General features: G+C 38.3%; 1 protein-coding gene across 1 annotated transcript in view; it reads left to right on the forward strand.

The window, feature by feature from the left end:
* Window positions 1-13,427: 13,427 nt before the first annotated feature.
* The window catches only part of LOC122084355 (LRR receptor-like serine/threonine-protein kinase ERECTA), a 9,053-nt gene continuing 2,768 nt past the window's right edge, over window positions 13,428-19,712 (forward strand). The window contains exons 1-23 of the mRNA XM_042652536.1: window positions 13,428-13,964; window positions 14,308-14,446; window positions 14,605-14,676; window positions 14,791-14,862; window positions 15,004-15,075; window positions 15,169-15,240; window positions 15,334-15,405; window positions 15,561-15,632; window positions 15,724-15,795; window positions 15,884-15,952; window positions 16,045-16,116; window positions 16,322-16,393; window positions 16,738-16,809; window positions 17,342-17,413; window positions 17,529-17,600; window positions 17,693-17,764; window positions 18,101-18,172; window positions 18,256-18,327; window positions 18,418-18,489; window positions 18,611-18,682; window positions 19,115-19,183; window positions 19,290-19,361; window positions 19,539-19,612. Of these exons, the coding sequence (XP_042508470.1) occupies window positions 13,775-13,964; window positions 14,308-14,446; window positions 14,605-14,676; window positions 14,791-14,862; window positions 15,004-15,075; window positions 15,169-15,240; window positions 15,334-15,405; window positions 15,561-15,632; window positions 15,724-15,795; window positions 15,884-15,952; window positions 16,045-16,116; window positions 16,322-16,393; window positions 16,738-16,809; window positions 17,342-17,413; window positions 17,529-17,600; window positions 17,693-17,764; window positions 18,101-18,172; window positions 18,256-18,327; window positions 18,418-18,489; window positions 18,611-18,682; window positions 19,115-19,183; window positions 19,290-19,361; window positions 19,539-19,612 (1,837 nt within the window). The 5' untranslated portion in view covers window positions 13,428-13,774. The remainder of the gene's footprint in view (window positions 13,965-14,307; window positions 14,447-14,604; window positions 14,677-14,790; window positions 14,863-15,003; window positions 15,076-15,168; window positions 15,241-15,333; window positions 15,406-15,560; window positions 15,633-15,723; window positions 15,796-15,883; window positions 15,953-16,044; window positions 16,117-16,321; window positions 16,394-16,737; window positions 16,810-17,341; window positions 17,414-17,528; window positions 17,601-17,692; window positions 17,765-18,100; window positions 18,173-18,255; window positions 18,328-18,417; window positions 18,490-18,610; window positions 18,683-19,114; window positions 19,184-19,289; window positions 19,362-19,538; window positions 19,613-19,712) is intronic.

Raw genomic sequence — 19,712 nt, forward strand, 5'->3', positions numbered from 1 at the left:
AAAATCAATATGGGTTTCAGGAGCGACCCCTGTCCCAGCAGAGCAGAACGTAATAAATGCCCCTGATTGGACCGATTGGTCACCTTCCCCCTATTGGTGCAAACCCTGCACTCTGGATCATCTAGAGTCACAAGGTCTGCAACTAAACTCAAGAAAGGAACATGAGAGCGAAGAGGCCCTTTACTTATTTATTATGTATGAAGCAGAGCTTAATCTGTGAACACAGATGTAGCTTACACATCATGTAATACATACACACATAAATATCCAAAGCTACCAAAAACCCCAGCTCTCACAAGTGCTAAATACAACCAGAGGTTGTCCCAATTCAGACAAAAATACCTCTTCCCACGCTTCATTGGCCACACCAGTAGTAACTAGTGACTCCCATAAATTAAGGAACGTAACAATAACATTGGTGACTTTCATCAAACACCTTCGAAATCAGTTTTCACCCACTGCTCATACTTGCTCTTCATATTCTCATCTAACTCCGTTGCTCTCACCACACCAATCTTGGTGGCAATGGCCATGGACCCCTCCTCCTGCACTTGGGAATTTCTCCTACTCCTCTTCCTTGCAGTTGCATCTCTTTCTGCTTCCAATCCTTTATATTCTCTCACCCAACAGCAATGCGCAGCACAAGTCATCACCAGTATACCAAACTGCATAACAAACATGGCCATCAGAGTCCCACACTCCACCCTCATCAGGACCCTTGCCTCCTTAGGATCCCTCGTAGACTCAATCGATTGGAGGCTCGAATTCTCTCGAGTAAACAAGGACAAGATTCCGAGCATTTGGCCAATGGATGACGCAAGAACTAGAGAGATGTGGGTTACAAAACACATGTGGGTGAGCTGTGAGAAGAAACCCACAAGGGAAGAGACGAGGGAGAGGCAAGACACCAGAAGCAGAGCCCAACCAAGTGAAGTCGGAGGGTTCTTGAGAAGTATGACAGGAGCAAGAGATGCTGATGCCAATATGAACAAAACGAGATTGAGGCATGAGAGAAGAATGTTTGGAAAGGAAGAAGTGCTTCTGAGCTTGGAGGAGGAAGAGGAAGCCATTTTGGGTTTCAGTATGTGAATGGCAAGAAGTAATGTCGACTGGAAATATATATATACAGAGAGAGAGAGAGATGGAGAAAGAGAGAAAGAGAGAAAGAGAGAAAGAGAGAGAGAGAGAGAGACAGAGAGGTATAAAGTGAGAGATTTTTTGGCCGTTGGAGACCAGACACAGCCAACGGCTATGCATGGATGGCTCTATATTCTTCCCTCCCTAATGTTTTTGAGTTTTGGGTTTTGATTTAAAATTTTGGATTTACTGCGACCCAGGCAGGAAAACGGATCATTTTTTCATTCAGAATCGATCATCATTGTAAGCGTTATGTTATTACCAGGAAATAGGAAAATCAATTTTTTTTTTTTTTAATGATGAGAACCCTGGCCCACCCTTTTTTATTTATGGGCTAACCGGGTAAACCCCGAGTCCATGGAGGACCATGTTCTCACATGAACCGGAACCGTCAAGTCTGGACCCATAACAACTGTTAAGAGTAATACATCTCTCTCTCTCCTCTTCAAATGAAATGACATTGTTGCCCTGCTATGAATGAAACCATTTCGTCACACTTCATTGGACTCCTCTATACAATTGCTTAGATAATCCTCTACCTAATATAAAGGGGAAAGCGAAGTAGTTCCCAAATCGATCCATTTTTCATCCATCCACTCGTAAAAAGATCACCACCTTGGAACAGTACCACACACATCATCCCCGCCCTCTCTAAAATGGTTTTAAAGGAAATAGGAAATGGCAATCCGACTGACTTTTGGTGGGACCCTTGGATCCCATCTCTCATGAAACCATTGGCGCCCATTGTCCAACCTCAGGTCACCTCGTCTGAAACAAAGGTATCGGATTTTTTTGTGTGATCAACAATGGAATATTCCTCTTTTAAATTTTACGTTTCCTATGTCGATCACTTCTTCAATTTTGAATATGCCTATTTCCTCACACTCGGACCAATGGAGGTGCCATTTATCTAAAACTGGACTCCTCACTGTCAAGGTAGCGGCAAATTGTTTAACTTCTACACCTACTAATCTGACTGAAATATCAAACAGGTGTACTTGCTCTTCACCATGCTCACACTGGTGGCGATTCTTATGAAAACTCCATATCCATCCCAAATTTAAGTTTCTATTTAGGAGGTTAATGCATGATGGACTTCCGACTAGGGATGTGATTGGGAAATGGATAGCTCTGGACAACTCATGTGCATTCTGCGGAAACCACCATGAAACGGCTTGGCATCTTCTCCTATCTTGCGAGATCACAAAGCACATCTAGGCTGTAAGCCCTTTGGGATTACTTACCTCTTAACTTTTCTACATGTTCTTTCCAAGCGGTAATAATGTATTTTTTTAAGACCTTGCATCAGTCAAGGGATGACCTGAACCGATTTTGTTTCTATTTTTATTACATTCTCCTAGTTTATATGGTATTATAGAAATAATGTTCTATTTCAGAAAACCAAACTCAATCCCAGCCAAATTTTGAACCATGCTTTGCGGTGGGTTACTCAATATAACCCGCCAAATCACTATGATGAGGTGCACAATTCTACCTCCACCAACAACCAAATTCTTAAATTCCCTCTTCTCAACCATCGAATCATGATCTATGCTATTAAAACCGAAAACACCATGACTGTTTGCTTTATTTCCCATGGTAGATGCAATTTACTAATGACTGACTACATAATGACAAGAGACACTTTTGAGGGATGCGCAAGGGCGGTACTATCGGGACTCAATAAGGCTTTAGAGAGAAAATGGAAAGTAAAGGAATTCTGGAGTAACAATTATTTTTTGACAAAACTAACTTTTGATCTTTCCTCCACTCTTTGGCCACTAAGTGTGGCTCCTATTTTTTTGGCTATATAGAAACATTGGCAGCACTTGAACTTCTGGTTTAAACCATCTCAAGAGATGGTACCATCTTTTGCTAGATAGATGGGCTTATCATTCGATGACTATGAAGGAAATGTTGAATATAAATGATTGGGACGGATGTATTTAACTTTTTTCATGTTAATGGTATTTTTCAACTCATCAAAAAAAAAAATATATATATATATATATAAAGGGGAAACAGTTATTATCTGGGAGTCTGGGGATTGCGTCCAGACATGAAGGGGAGTGAAATGATCGCCCAGCCTGCCCCTCCTCTTGAAAGGTGGAAATGTCCACCCAGTTGTTGTTTCCCTATGCGCTCCCATTGGCCTTTGCGTTGATGCATAAACCACGCTTCCGGACAAAGAACTTTCCCCCATAGATTGAAAGAGCTAAGAGAGCTAAGGACGAGCCTAAAATGATCATAGGTGCAGTGATGAAGAATGGCATGCATAGTCTTGATCTTGTTTAGAGCCTATTGAAGGGTAAGGATCCATGTAGTCAACCCATAGCTGAGCTTCTCTCAACTTATTGGATTGTGTCTCTTTCTTCTTATTCTCATTTCTCTTTTCTCATCTTTCATCTTTCATTTATTTTTCACCCAATCTCTTTGGGTTTTTTTCTTTATTATTGCTTTTTTTATTTTTATAGATCCATATAACTGATCCCATTAAGTTAAGAAAATTAAGGTTTTGTTTGTTGTTATTTTTTCTCCTTACATCCAATGACCTTGTTGCTCTTTAGTATGTACACGATCATGTACACAATTGTTGGATAAAATGAAGGATGGTATACCTTAGATGCTCATCCCCATCCAACAATTTTTGTCATGCACCATGCACCATGCACCATGCACCGTTGTGAACAAAAAAACCCTTTCACCAAAAGTATATTTATGAATAAAAAAAGAAGACATATGTTGTTATGACTTATGAAACCATCGATGAAGAGTTTTTTTTTTTTCTTACATCTTATTGAACTGCCCGAGGAAACTTTACACCCTCTCTCTCTCTCTCTCTCTCTCTCACACACACACATAAACAAGAGAGAGGAGGAGGATGATAGGAAAAAAAGAAAAAAATGTGTGTAGCAAGAATTGATCCCTAGACCACAAAGCTGACCCGCTGAACCTACAACCAATGTGCTTTTCACTAGATTCACTATTCACTCATGTAGTCATGGAACTGATTTTATGCTCACAGTGCACGGTGGTGGCCAAGTCGAGTCAGGGCCTGCACCTTACGGTAGAGAGTTTCAGGGCCGTTGATGGCAACACCTTTTTTTTTTTATATATAATTTTCATGAATACCAAAAAAAGCAAAACGTTAAATGTCCTCATTAAATAGTCACGTGATTGATTTGTCTTGTTCTCCGTACTCCACAGGCAGCCCCCATTGCCTACGGATCGGCGAAGACGATACAGTAAAGTCGTTGGGGACGAGAGCATGACTCTGACTTCTAAATATCGGTATTCGATCCGTATCGGTTTGGTAAGTCTCCTATATCATATCGGTTGAGTGATATAAATCAGGGTAAAAAAATTCAAAAATCCATTTAAAAAAAAAAAAAATAGGAATATTTTTGTTGGATATGAAAATTTTAATATCAATCCTTTCCATATTGGTACCGTGCATTAAAACCATGGTCGAAGGATATTTTTCCCATGATTCTTAAAAATGGAATGGAATGGAATGATCAACATTGATCAGATCAGAAATTCAGAATGATATCAGCCTTGATCAATTTCTGATCCTAACTTTTTTAATCCTGATCCACATGTATGGTCCAAAGGTTATAAAAACTGATTTTTTTAGATATATATCTGTTCATATTATCCTTCAGTAGATCAGATTGGTATCAGAATGATATCAGTCCTGACGTGATCATTCTTGAGTTTTAGAACCGTAATCCCTCCTCTCTCAGTGCCCACTTAGAACTGTACTCTTAAAAAACTGCTTGTGAATAATCGTGGTTCATTTTGCCAAAACTGATCTGAATTTTTTGTTTCCCTTGTAGTCCGGTTTTCAAAGACTAACCTATCACCCATGTCTTCATTTATCATTGAAGTCCAAACATTTTCTGTTGTCATTTTTACTTCTTTGGTTTTTTTTTTTTATATAGGAACAGAAAAATATATATATTAAAGTACATCAATGGAGTTCATACATATTACCTATTGGAGTGCAGGTGATAGTAGTAGTCTTTGCCCAATATTTTACGTATGACACCCTTTCATCGTTGGGTTTAAGTTTAAAACACACTTGGTTGGTAGTTTTATATACATTCATAATTAATGGGAAAATACTAAGAGGCCATGAGAGGGGGTTGGGGGATTTCAATAGGCTTCCAACAGATAGATCGTCACTCCACACCCCCTCGATCTTCCATTCTGCTTGGTCGGCTGTGTTTAACCCATGGAGGAGCGCCCTCACACTAGCTTCAATGTGGTTTCCTATTGTCACATAGTTAGCCATAAGTGAGATACATCTATTATTTTGAAATATGCAGTATGCCGATCCAATTATATTGTGAGGGTTTGATTTATAGGTTACGCAGATTGATATATATTTACTATTTGGCCGGTTAGGTGATGGGCGGTGGTCTGTGCGTGCAGTGGGGTCTAACTTTGATGGGGTAGTCTCATCTAGGTGGATCCACCTGATGATATTCTGAATTATTTATTTGGGGTTTGGTGCAATATTATCTTGAACCACTTTATTCCTATGACTCCATATGAAATAGTAGCCTATGATAAATGAGTTAAATATAAGTTTTTTGTTTGATCGGCTGATAGTGTTTGTATGAAACCAATACATGAGAAGAGCATTCAAGGAGGTGATGAATGTGGGAAGTTGATATGGTCGGAGCCCCAGTGGACATGCTGCCCATATTCTCTTGGTGAATTCACAGGATGAACATAGGTGCCACACAGACTATGTTTGCTGCTAACATAGGTCGCATGTTGGGTCGATCGTCATCCAATGATGTAGCCTATCATTAGTTGGGATTCCTCCTTGAGTCATTCTCTAGAAGAACAGTTTGAATTTTGGGTGGATGCTCAATTTCCAGAAGAATTGCCACCATTGCGAGCATAGTGATGAGCGATCGCACCTGTCGGAGTTCTCATTAGTGTCACTGTGTCAGTATGATATTCATTGATGAAGAATTTAACTGACAATTTAATTGTGATTTCTCCTGTGGGGGAAAGGGAGCACCACCAAGAGTCTGGTGTTGTATTAAAAATGGGGATAGACATGATCTTTGACACTCTAGTTGCATAGAACCTAACGATACTTTTTACCTTTTGAGTTGTTTTGAGACTTTTGTTGAACCAATTCACTCTAAGATCTTTGATCTCTATCCAGAGTCCCATACCCGATGAAAAAATTGAATTACTTCACATTAGATTTGTTCAGAATGAATTTGATCTAGTTCATGGTCTATTAGAAGCATGGTTTCAAGTATTGGTCTTGTATCGGCCTTATTTCCTGATCCCTGACAGATCTGGATCAGTTTGTTCAGAATGAATTTGATATAGTTCATGGTCTATTAGAAGCATGGTTTCAAATATTGGTCTTGTATCGGCCGTATTCCCCGATCCCTGACAGATCTGGATCAGTTATCGGTATCGTTATAGGGGTAAAATAATAAAAAATTAGTATTTTTTTAAAAAAGCAAGGGCAAAATTAATCGATACCCACTGATCCAATCTATTTCGGATCAATATCGGTATTGGTATCTGCCGTCCCCTAAATCCCTTAAATCTTTGATTGAAAGTGAAAGTGTTCTGGTGGGATCCTCAAAAGAAAGGAATAAATTCTTTCATTATCCCCTTATTTGTGTAATATGGAAACGATGTGATAATTCAGACGTGTTATCAATAGGGTTGGTAGCCTAATGGAAGGAAGCCCTAACCCCATCATCACCGTCGAGTTGGTTGATTATGAGTTTGAGTTGGCACGTCTTACTATCGTTCGTTGGCCCTACGGAAGCATTGCTTGCCGCATGGGGGCCTCAGCTCAGGGCTATGATCACTACTACCATGTAGCACCCTTTTTGAATTATCTTAATCGGTTATGTTCAAAATTTAGATTCAAATCCAATCATCTAGCTTCCCATAAAACAGTATTTTCTTTATGGGCAAGAGATCGTTGCCTGCTCGCATGGCCTTTGTACCAACATGGGGGCCAGTGAGAGTACCCACATGGGCATCAATATGGATAGAATTTTTTGATTTCATGAGTAGGATCGTATTTTTGTGCATTCCTATGTCTAAGGGTAGAGGCACACGAATAGGCATCGTTCTTATTCCCTTTCTTTATAATTCCAAACATCCATTTATTTTCAACCATTTTTATATAATTTTCATTTTCTTTTCCAAACCAATAAATAGTTATGTATTCTTATGGATATCTAGATTGGTTACATATATAATTTCAGCCTTAGATTTAACCATATACCTTCTCATGTATTGATTTTTTAAAATCTTATTTCATCACTTGATGAACTAGATTTTGCTTTAAATTTGAAAATTAAATGCGAGACGTTAGGATCCACATGTTCACAAAATTACGACTCTTTTTGATCTACCACATGATAAATATTATACCAATCTTAAAAAAAAATAAAAATAAATAAATAAATAAATCATTCTACAATCATATACCAACAAAATTTCTCCACCCCCCTAAAACTACAATAAATAAAATTATGGAAGATTGTTCCTCACATTGCGAGTTTGAAAAGGAATGTGCATGTCACGTCAGTAGTTGTCCCAAAAAAAGGTCTTATTCATAGGAATCCTAAATTTTCAGAATAAGTTAGAAAAAAAAAAAAAAAAAAAAAAAATGAAGGGTGAGTGGTAGCACCGCTTAAGCGGTGCCAACTTCCGAACACCACAATTAATCTCAACCGTTAATTTACTTATAGAGTAATCTTAACTGTCATTTTTTAGAATGCATTAACCGATTACTTGCTCAACCCGTCTGCAACTGTCTTCACCTCTTCTAATGTCGATCCACCTCCACTGAAATCTCTGTCTCCCTCTCCCTTTGTAAATTGGACCATGTTGCCCCCCTTTCTCCACTGCCTAGACATGGAAAAAAATCGGAATTGCAGACGATTTCAACCCCCCTAGACATCAATCTACTCTCGATGTTGGGTTGGATGAACCCATAAAGGATAACAAAGAACTCTTTTGTTGGTTTGCCGCAATTCATCACCTCTGTTACGGTAGGGGTGGGTTTGTGGGGAGTAGCAACCGCAAGGGATCCACTGCGGTTCCTAACCGAAGCAAGTTGTAGGAGCAAGTAGGAGGAAGCGAAAGCGTGGGGCGAGGTCGAGGTTGGGGGAAGGAACAGAGGGGGATGTGGCTGCCAAATTTACTTCAGTTTCTTAAATGTTTTCAACTGTAACTGTGAGGGTGATCTGCAAAGGCAATGTTGTGATCGCCAGAGGAAGAGCTGGAGAAAGACGAAGAAGAAAAGAGAAACATTGCCATGAGGATGAGAAGGCTCAGTTTAAGATTCCCTAACGAGGGCTGCAACAAAAAAGGATCTCTGCAATTCCACCTTCAATGATCTCGGGCCGTGGCTGAAGCGGTGACTGAGACAATAGAGAAGGTACAACCCAGTGGTAGGTTGTGGCGGCAGCTTCGAGTGTTGGGTATCTAGCAAAATAATTGTTGAGGGAGAGGAAAATGGAAGGCTTATCAGAGTTTTTTTGGGAGGCTAATCTTGCAACTTTGAGCTTGCATCATATGCAACAGCTTCGATGACAACAAGAATTTGTTGAGAATCAACAACTTCGTTGGCATTCTGGGTGCGTTATGGCTGTTTCTTCGTTTCTGCGAAGAAAGAACAGGGTTGCGGGATGGAAAAAATCCATAAAAACAGGCATGGGCGGTGGCTATGAGAAGATGAAGAGGAGGTTGAAGGCTTGAGAGAGCCGGTAGCAGGTTGAATGATTTTACATCTTCAACGGTAGAGATTTAATATTATCAAATCGATGATTGAGATTAAAATGTGATGTTTGCAATTTGCGAATACATTTTAGCTAAAAATTAATATGAGAGGGAATATCCTTTTTATGATTATGTGAGAAAAGTATCATTTCTGCATCACATTTTTAATAAGACGATTTGGAGATTCCTGTATTTTTTCTCTTTTTTTGGGTAAAGATGGAGAATCCTGTCCATACTCAGCATTGTGGGATCCCTCTCCCTAATAATGTTCTTAAATGTGGCTTCATAGAGATGATTATCTACATATGGAGGTCGCTCTCATTACTTCACTAACCTTTTACGTGGGCTTTTGTCACTTGTGATGAACGTAGGCCCACCCAAGAGAAAGAACCCAGTCCATTGAATGGCCCACTGTCCAAGGATCATAGGTGGGACCCTGTCAGAAAGTAACATGGGGATTTATTGTTGCTGCTGGCACCGTTTTCAAAAAAGCTCCAAAGGTTAACAATCCTAAAATGCTTTCATAAACATAAATGCCGTTCCAATGCTTCCTAGTGGTTCTAACATCATTTAATGGTCGACCAGGAAGGCAAAGGTAGGCCCCCTCTCTCTCTCTCTCTCTCTCTTGTTCCTCTGCTCCTTAGACCTCCCTTCTTTCCTGTACGTCTAGGAGGATGTATATCTTTTGTGGTTGGGCAAGTGATGATGAAGATTTAATGGTCAAGGGAGCTTTGGCATGTATTCCAGGCGTTGGATGCTTGTTGCCATTCACTGTTTTTTTATAGAGGAATTTTGTGCATGTCTAAGAAGATTTTATTTCACTTTTGACAAAAATTTATATTGATCGGTTACAGTCAAGATTAGGGTTTAAGTATTGATACTAGATTAGTCAGATTGGATTGATATTGATCAGGTTTGGGCAATCCTGAATTGGTGATTGGTATTGGATTAAGGGTAAAATCGTTAAAAAGAAAAGAAAAAAAAAATGATTTCTAATGAAAAGAAAGGGTAAAATTGATTGATCCAAACCAATATCATGCAAATACCTGATAATTAAATCCTTGGTCGAGAGATATGGACACTGTTCTCGCCCTTACTATGCGACTCTCTCTCCTTTCATTTTTCCAAAAGGTTTGGTTAGATGGTTACAACGTGTTCATTATGCAGGATTCTAGATCAGATTGGATTAGATCATTCAATTCATTTTATGGGAATAAAATCGTTATGATTTCGTCAATTCAATTCTAATCCCTCAAACCATGATTCTTATTATAAGTTAGTTTTCATCAGGTGATCTAATTATCTAATCCATGTGAGGGCTCGGATAGAAACATCCAAGTAGCAAAATCCCTCCAATAATGTACCTGAATGAAATTTAAGCCAAGCGTCTTAAGGAGAACCTACTTCCTTGGTTCTTAGCATTTAAATCTGTCTAGCTCTCTCCTTTTCACGTCAAATGATCACACGGCCTTTTTATGTAGGAAACTATTATGTCACACTTACGCATTAAATTAAGTTGATAGATTGATCATCTTCAGCCTCGTTTGTTGATCAGCGCCAAAGGTGTCAATTTAAAATCGAAATCAATCGTTTAAAATTCAATTTAATTTTTTACATCTTATATATCAAATCAAATAACCAAAATCAAACAATTGACACTCTTAACCAGCACGCATCTGAGGCTGAAAGCAACCAAATGATCGTATTCGTGACAGACGAGACCAACGTTCGTTCAAACCATTACAAGAATTTAGTGGTAAAATCCCATCTAACTCCACCGGGAAAAAATAAGATCAATAACATTTATAAACAAAGAGAATAATAATAACACCACCACTCCCTAATAGTAATATTAGATAGATGAAACAGACAAAAGATCGCTTCGGCGGCCCCACAAAAATAGTAGATAAATGATTGAAGTTTCTGGGTTTCAATAATGCTCTTAGTCCTATGATTCAATTTTTCTGGTAACGATCTGTGATTCAATGAATTGCCTTTTATATCGCTTCTTATGGCGGTTGAGTTCATCTCAAGTTCTCTTATATGTGTCAAATTTGAGTTCAATCTTGCTCAAGTTGTGGAAACAAAAAAATTCTAGAATGATACAAGAAACTAATGGAATTTGCTAAGAAATGATCACATTACATAAGATTTACATGGTAGGTAGGTTTGTTTATATTCATAGTGAGTTATGAACTACTTCATTAAAAATGGAGAATTGGGAATTGGGTTAGGATAACTGGTCCTCCATCTTGTTAGATGAAGAGAAATAATCCCTTGTTACAAATTTATCGCCAAACATATACAAGTATGCTTAATCAAAATACCTAATAAAACCCTATGGAATTTCTCCTCGAGGTCACTGCCCTTGAACACCCCTTATATGGGTCTTCAGCAACAAAAATAGCACATAACGTGGGTTGATTCCTCCAAACCTCAAACATGAGAGCTCTTTGGAATCAACCCACAATCCCATGCGATCGAATACAAGACATCTTAATCTCAACACTACCAAGTATTAAAGTTAGTAAGTAAAAAAAAAAGATAAATAAATATTATGAACAATTTTGACAGTTGATCATACAAAGGACATTATATTATAAAAGATGGGCCATATGCTTCAATGAGATCCCAATTTTGATGTACGACCAATACATAATGTTGCCTTTCATTTCAAAAATATGTTTAATTGGCATGCCACATAATAAATGATGCTTTTGAGTTTCCTCACAACTAATTTGTTATACGAGTTATGTGTGGTTACTAGCAATCAAGATTTACCTTTGGGTCTAAACCATAAAATTGAACAGATTCAAGGTAAAATTCTCATTAATAGAAAAAAAAAAAAGAATAAGAAGAAAAGCTATATAGGTTAGACTTATGCTCATTCTTTCAACACATTATAGGGGGAAGTGGCAAGTAGTTGCGGGCATCATCCGATCTAGTTGTAGAAGTACTTAAGATTTGTTCTTCGTTTTTTCTTGTTATTTCATTACATTCACAAGACGCACATTGTCCTTGTTGATTTCCTAGCTGTTGGTTCATCCAGACTTAGGCTCTCACGTACTTAGTGGTTGCGACCACCATTTTTTATTGTAAATACATTCAGTGTGGTGTACAATGTCTTGTATTCCGTCACAGTTTAACCTAGAGAATACTGGTGCAGTGCCTTAACAGGTAGGACAGCGGTCCCGTTAACTAGTTAGCTCGACGTGGGGGTTGCAAGGGGGGCGTAACCCCCCGCTCAAAATTTTTATTTAAGCGCAATTGTGTACTTTCCGGATTAGGGTTATTCGCTATATATTTGTAACGAGAGTTTATTTCTTTGTAATGCAAGCAATACTAAGAGGTATGAGGACGAACACTGTAACCCTAACTCCATTGATAGTGAAGTAGAATCTTATCTCACCGGGGACGTAGGTAACTTTGCTGAACCTCATAAAATCCATGTACATTATTTGTTATGTTTTTCATTATCTTCTGCATCGTTTTAGGGTTACGTTTCTACAAATCCTTGGTTGTATTAAGATGTTTCACCTTGGACACTATCTTATGGGTGCATGATATTATTTTTAATTACAAAATGTTGTTAAAAAAGTGCATTAATGAAATGTGATAAAATGTTAACCTAAGATAGTAGTGATGTAATTTCATATGTAATTTCACGTGAGGGGAATGAGGAGAGATATAGATACAAGGATACTAGCGTACACTCCCAGTCTGGCCATCGTTTCCTTTCAAATATTGGCATCTACATTGGTATCGGTTTGGACCAACGATGGTCGTATCAATCCATATAGGACGGTTTTACCCTCATATTTGTTAAGAAAATAAAAATTTGAACGGTTTTACCCTGACTACGGATACGGACTATTATTACTCTGACATCAAATCGGGTCGGCCAAGCATCAAACGGATCGGCAATAGACACTCACATTTGAAACCATGCTCCAGTGCTCCCGGCTCCCGGCGTTGGGAATCTTTTTTCTCAATTTAATAAGTATATAGGGGGAAAACCGAACATGTTTGATTCGAGGGAACCGTTTCTCACTTTTGAACTAGGAACAAATTATCCATAATCCAAACAATGTCCAATCCTATGCCACGTCAATATCTTTATTCAGATCGAGATAGAGAGAGAAATGGATTTTTATTTTAGTGCTAGATAAGAAAGAGAGAGAGGGTGGGGGAATTTTTTATTTTTTTTCTAGCAGAGAGAAGAGAGCGATTGGTAGCTGTGGTATATCTTTTTTTTTTTTTTAGCTGTGGTATCTCAACCATTAGAACGAAGCAGTAAATGCGTAGGAGGGATTAAAAAGAGACGGAGAAAAAACGTCTCGAGTCTCGTCGCTGTCTATCAGACCCGAAAAGGATTACCCCCGCTGGTCCTTCTCACCTCCACCTCACCTGCAAATTTCAGAAACCCCACATACTCCTCCTACACACTACTTCACTCACACTCTAGACAGAGAGACAGAGAGAGAGAGAGAGAGAGAGAGAGAGAGGGAGAGAATTATTTGGAAGATAAAGTTAAAAACCTTCTGCCACCCTCTGCTGTAAAACCTGCAACTCTACGGCTCTCTCTCTCTCTCACCTCGCTGAGAGATGAGTACTGAGAACTGAGTACTCATTGCTCTGCAGTTTGATAACACAGCCAGAAACGATGTGATGGCACAATCAAAGCACTCTCTTTCTCAGCCTTCTAATTTCTTATCCAAGCTCTGAGATTTCTCTGGAATCCTTAGACGACGTCGTTTCAATGTAGGTTACTGAAGAAAGATCCTTTTTCTTTTTCTTCTTGTTCTTCGTCGCCTTCGTCTACTGTAAGCGTGGTTAAGCGTACCTCGAAGTGATGCTGAAAGCTTCGGCTGATGTTTCGCTTCGTTCTTTCACGGTCTTTGACACTCCAGACAGACTTTCTAGCCGTAGAATGACTTCTGCAGTGGAGGTTGTGATGGCATTTCGGTTTCAACTGTTTTTTCTTCTGCTTCTTCTCTTCTGTTTTCGCTTCAGTTCGTCCGACGATTCCGACCCCAACGACGGTGAGTAACTTGTGATCTATCTGCTTCTATACATCGAAGCTCAAACGACAGCACCACCTGAACGATTAATTAAGCCTTCTTTTTGTTTTGGTAGAAGATTAATTTAGCTTTTAATGAGCTTGGTCGTGTTTTTCTTTGCTTTGGGATCACTTATCTAGAAGTTACCGCCATTATTTAAACAAATAACTAACTTCTCTTCCCGTTATTAGATGTCTTTTTGTTCGCTTGATTCTAACCTGCGTGCTTCTAATTATTATTATTTTCATTTTTCTGTTTCCCTGTAAAGCTCGCTCTCGTTCGCATTCTGTTTCTAATTTATTTATGAACAAAATCATTGTTAAAGGTGCGACGCTGTTGGAGATCAAGAAATCTTTCCGTGACGTCGACAATGTGTTGTATGACTGGACGGATTCCCCGTCTTCGGACTACTGTTTCTGGAGAGGAGTAACATGTGACAACTCGACCTTCAATGTCATTGCACTGTAAGATTCTTCCTCTTATCAGTTTTCTAGTCGATGGAGATAGCAGTTAGTGTGGTTAGAGTTTGATGGGTTGCTCTTTATTACACATTTCTAAGATTGTTTCATTTCAGTCCGAAAGTTTGTTTAATCCAACCAACCTCTACTTTTGATTGTTGTAGTAATCTATCGGGTTTAAATCTTGACGGAGAAATCTCACCTGCGATTGGGGATCTGAAGGGCCTACTCTCTGTGTACCATTCTGCATCTTTTAAAACTGTTCATTAGTAAAAATTTAAGAAATGAAAATTACATTGAATATTCTGTAGGGTTTACATCAATGTGGATTCTTTTTTTTTTTTTGGCAGTGATTTAAAGGGCAACCGCCTCTCTGGACAGATCCCGGACGAGATTGGGGACTGCTCATCTTTGAAAAACCTGTAAGTCCTGTTTGGTGGCGGGTGTTCCCCCCACCTTCTGATAAAACTGCCATACTGTAGTATTTCATTATGTCTTATTTATCATTTTAGTACTTGATTATGACAAACCGGTTGTATGTGGATTAATTGGTATTATCTTAGGGACCTGTCTATGAACAACATCTATGGGGACATACCATTTTCAATCTCAAAGTTGAAACAGTTAGAAAACCTGTAAGTTTTCACTTGAGCATTTTCACCATTACTTTGTCGGTTTGCTTGTCATCCCTGACTTCCTGTAATATTTATATTGGATTATAACTGCAGGACTTTGAAAAATAATGAATTGATAGGACCCATTCCTTCAACCTTGTCTCAGATTCCAAGCTTAAAAATCTTGTAAGTTAATTTGTCCTGTCATGTCTTTCACCATTCGTTTCTGTTTCAGGCTTTTGTTGCTTGACATTCATGAGTTTCCTTGCCAATGTCCAGGGATCTAGCCCAGAATAACTTGAGTGGTGAAATACCAAGGCTTATTTACTGGAATGAAGTATTACAGTATCTGTGAGTACTTATTACCGATATTTGATGTCAGTACAAATTATATCTTTTTCTTTGAGACCATGTTTTTTTTTCAAAACTATTTTTTCTTTTCCTTCTACTTCACTCGATGCTATTCTGGTTTAGTATCTTCTGACCCTGATAAAGTCTTTATTCAGGGGCTTGCGTGGAAACAATTTAATAGGAACTCTCTCTCCTGATATCTGCCAATTGACTGGGTTATGGTATTTGTAAGTCATTGTCTGTTCTCTACAATATTCAAATACTCTACATCTTGTGGCATATATGGGCTTTACCAATTCTGTCGTTTACCTTTTGCAGTGATGTTAGAAACAACAGTCTGACTGGTAGCATTCCTCAGAATATTGGCAATTGTACTAGCTTCCAGGTCTTGTATGTACATTTCCTAACTACATTAGATAAATTTCTCAACGTGGAAAGTGAGCATTTCTGAAGTTCTCTCTGTTGTTTCAATTGGTAGAGACTTGTCCTACAACCAGCTTACTGGAGAAATTCCATTCAATATAGGGTTCTTGCAAGTTGCCACATTGTATGTTACCTACAACCTTTTTTGTTTGTAACAAGTAGTTGAGTACTAAAGTATCTTCCTAATTGTTTATTGGAATTTGTCTTTATGTCTAGATCTCTGCAAGGAAACCGGTTGTCTGGGCAAATTCCATCAGTGATTGGTCTCATGCAAGCTCTTGCTGTGTTGTAAGCACTCTAAATCTACCGTTTTGGAACCAGTAATATTTTAAGATGGATTGATTACCCAGAAATTGCAATCATTTCTTGGTTATGTTGCCATCTTAACCATGTTCATCTTATATCACCCTTAGGAGTTCTTGCCTTCCATTATTTTGTTCCATCTTATGTGATTATTCTCTGCTGCTTTTTCTTTGTTTCATTTTGCATGCAGAGATTTAAGCTGCAACCAGTTAACTGGACCCATTCATCCCATTATTGGCAATTTGTCTTACACAGAGAAACTGTGAGTGATTTCCTATCACATTATATTTACATGCTTTCACCCCCTCCCCCAAGAAAAAATAATTTTACTAATTCCCAAGTACATGAAGACATACCGTCACATACTAGATTTTAATTTTTATTAAAAAATGAAAATACAAGTGTCTGAACATGTTCATGTCTAGTCACAATTAGTAACGCTTGTCTCCACTTTCGCCCACTGCCATGAAACTTTAATGCAAAGCTGGTTAGATCCTCAACTTTCTTTTTTGGATTTCATTAATATTGTAATCAATAGATGCCAGAGTTTGTTGGAGATTCATACGTCTACTTCTGTACTTGACTGTATGTGTACATTTTTTCTAGGTACTTGCATGGTAATAAGCTGACAGGATCTATTCCACCGGAGCTTGGAAACATGACAAACCTCCACTATCTGTAAGGATAAGTTTTCCGTAATAGTGGTTTTTATTTCACAATGATTTGCCGCACAGCATTGAATACTACCTCCACAGCTTCCCTCATTTCGGTGGCAGGACCATAACCAAGAAATGATTGCATTGCTCCAAAACACTATCGTTAAAATCTGTGCAGTAAATAATTGTGAAAATTAGGCCTTGCTGGTTTGTTTGACCATTTTATTGGTAGGACCATCTACTCTATCTTGGGAGTTAAAATTTCATTGCATTTCAATGGTCATGATTCTGCAAAAAGGTAGTTAATTTAGTGACGTTCTTTAGAAAGGACCACTAGCACTAAGTGCATTTTTTTGGGATGGGGGATTTCTTAGTTGAGGTCAGTGATCGAGTGGTTAGGTTGACTTGCATATGCATAACGTGGAAAGCTGTGCAGCAATCGTAAATACCTTATTCAAGGAGGTGGGCTGTACCACCAGAGTTTTTTTCATAATATCTGATATATACAATCTCTGATAGTCGCTATTTGACGCTGTTAAATTTTGCATTTGCAGGGAATTGAACGATAATCACCTTACTGGGCATATCCCACCTGAGCTTGGGAAGCTCACTGAATTGTTCGACTTGTGGGTCTTAATCCCTAAATTACTTTATCTGGAATGATTAAATTTAATTTTTTTCTGCTGTTAAGAACAGTTTGAATATAAGATTAAAGAAGGAACTAACTCAATATTTTCACAGGAATGTTGCAAATAACAATCTTGAAGGGCCAATTCCTGCCAATCTTAGCTCATGTACAAACCTCAATAGTCTGTAAGGATTTGTTTTAACTTTTGCCTTGTTCCTCAGCTGTTTGAAATTCTTTAGTTGTTGAATGTGTTGTTGATACCTCAAGAAAATGGCAGCAATGTGCATGGAAACAAATTGAATGGAGCCATCCCACCCCAGTTTGAAAGGCTTGAGAGTATGACAAACTTGTGAGTAGTCTATTTTATCTATTTTTGCTGATATCAGAGAATTCCTAGTTGTGTAGTCTAGCCATGCGATTGGGCTATTTTTTGCTAAAAGGATCTTTGGTAAGTTAAACCCTTTCAAAAAATACCCATTCACTTGTGGACGGAAGTTGGCAGAAGATGGGAAAACATGCATTCTCATGTTTTTCTCATTAGATATGTGCCGCTCTGCATATGCTTTGCTATCGAAAATTCCTCACCATTGTGCTCATTGATTTGGCTTGTAAACGAAAGTTCATATTTGAATGTGATACCCTATGGATAGTGATTACTAATTACATTTTTTTATTTCACATCCAGGAATCTCTCCTCAAATTATCTTAAGGGCCACATCCCAATAGAGCTGTCTCGAATTGGTAATTTGGATACCCTGTAAGTATTGACTGCTTCAGAAAATGTTAATTCCTCACTGGTGCTACTTCTGAGTGTCATGCTATCATTTATTTTCTTGTCAGAGATATTTCTAATAATATGATCAGTGGTTCCATTCCTTCTTCCCTTGGTGACTTGGAGCATCTTCTAAAACTGTGAGTTCTACTGTCCAGTGATCTGTTGCTTCTGAAACTAATTGAGTTTTTCACTACTTCTTGATGGTGATGGTTATTTTCCCTAAGTAGGAACTTGAGCAAGAACCGTTTAACTGGATATATTCCAATTGAGTTTGGAAATCTGAGGAGTGTGATGGACATGTAAGATGACCTGAATAGTTGTGACTCATTATGATCTTTCTTCTTCCCTTTTTCCTTCTTCTTTTTTATTTTTATTTTTTATTTTTTATTTTTTAAAAGCCAATCTTACTTTGCGTTGTAGAGATCTTTCAAGCAATCATCTTGCAGGCCCGATTCCCGAAGAGCTTGGTCAGCTTCAAAATCTGTACTCACTGTGCGTTCCTCTGTTTTTCATTGAATGTCGCTGTTCTTTAGTAGTTGGGAAAAAGAGGAAAAAAATTTAGTTCATTTTTTAGCATTTTTTTGTGTGCGTGTCTTAATGATTAGTCTCTGTTAGTATGGACAGTTTCTTCTTTTCTTTGGCCAATGATGGTCCTGGCATTGTAGATAGTTGTCATAGTTCTAGACAGAATGTAACTATCAACTGAAGAGAAACCACATACTTGGACCCCACCCACTACATTTACTTGGGTGAATTATAGAACTGGTTAGGAGATTGGATGATCTGATCTTTGATTGTAAATGACGAAGTGGTTGCTATTGTATTCCATTTGTAGAGTGTATTACTCTACTATACTGTAGCTGAACTGATATGTTTCTTTTTGTGTTTTTTGAGTTTATAATCTTGGGTGCAAACTGATGACAGGAGAGCAGAAAACAACAATTTATCAGGTGATGTGCTGCCTCTGATTAGCAGCTTCAGTCTCACCATTCTGTAAGTATTTGTTGTTATATTATTTATTGCTCTGTCTTCAATTTAGATAGACCACTATGATGGTGGAATAATTGGATTTGCCTGTAAACTTAATGTATCCAAGCAGAAATGTATCTTACAACAACCTAGTTGGTGAAATTCCCATGAGCAACAACTTCTCTAGGTTTAGACCTGATAGGTGAGATGGCTAATTTTCATTCTGGTTATATTTAGTCATTGCTAACATGTTCAGCCATTTCCAAGTTCCATGGTCATGATTTCATTTTTTTTACAAGTCAACTTGAATGCTTCTCTTTATTTATTTTCCCACCTCTGATAATCCTTCATTTCATGAACTGGACCATCACGTGAGCAGCTTCGTAGGGAATCCTGGTCTTTGCGGATATTGGCTAAGTTCTCCTTGTCAGGTATCACACCTGCCAGAACGAGGTAAACAAGCTCATTCATTTGCTTGATGCAAATCAGAGGATAGTGGTGTCAAATTTTTAACTTTCCATTTTATTAAATTTTTTTTTTGGGGGGGGGGGGG

The sequence above is a fragment of the Macadamia integrifolia genome, chromosome 7 (assembly GCF_013358625.1).
Source record: "Macadamia integrifolia cultivar HAES 741 chromosome 7, SCU_Mint_v3, whole genome shotgun sequence".
Lineage (NCBI taxonomy): Eukaryota > Viridiplantae > Streptophyta > Magnoliopsida > Proteales > Proteaceae > Macadamia > Macadamia integrifolia.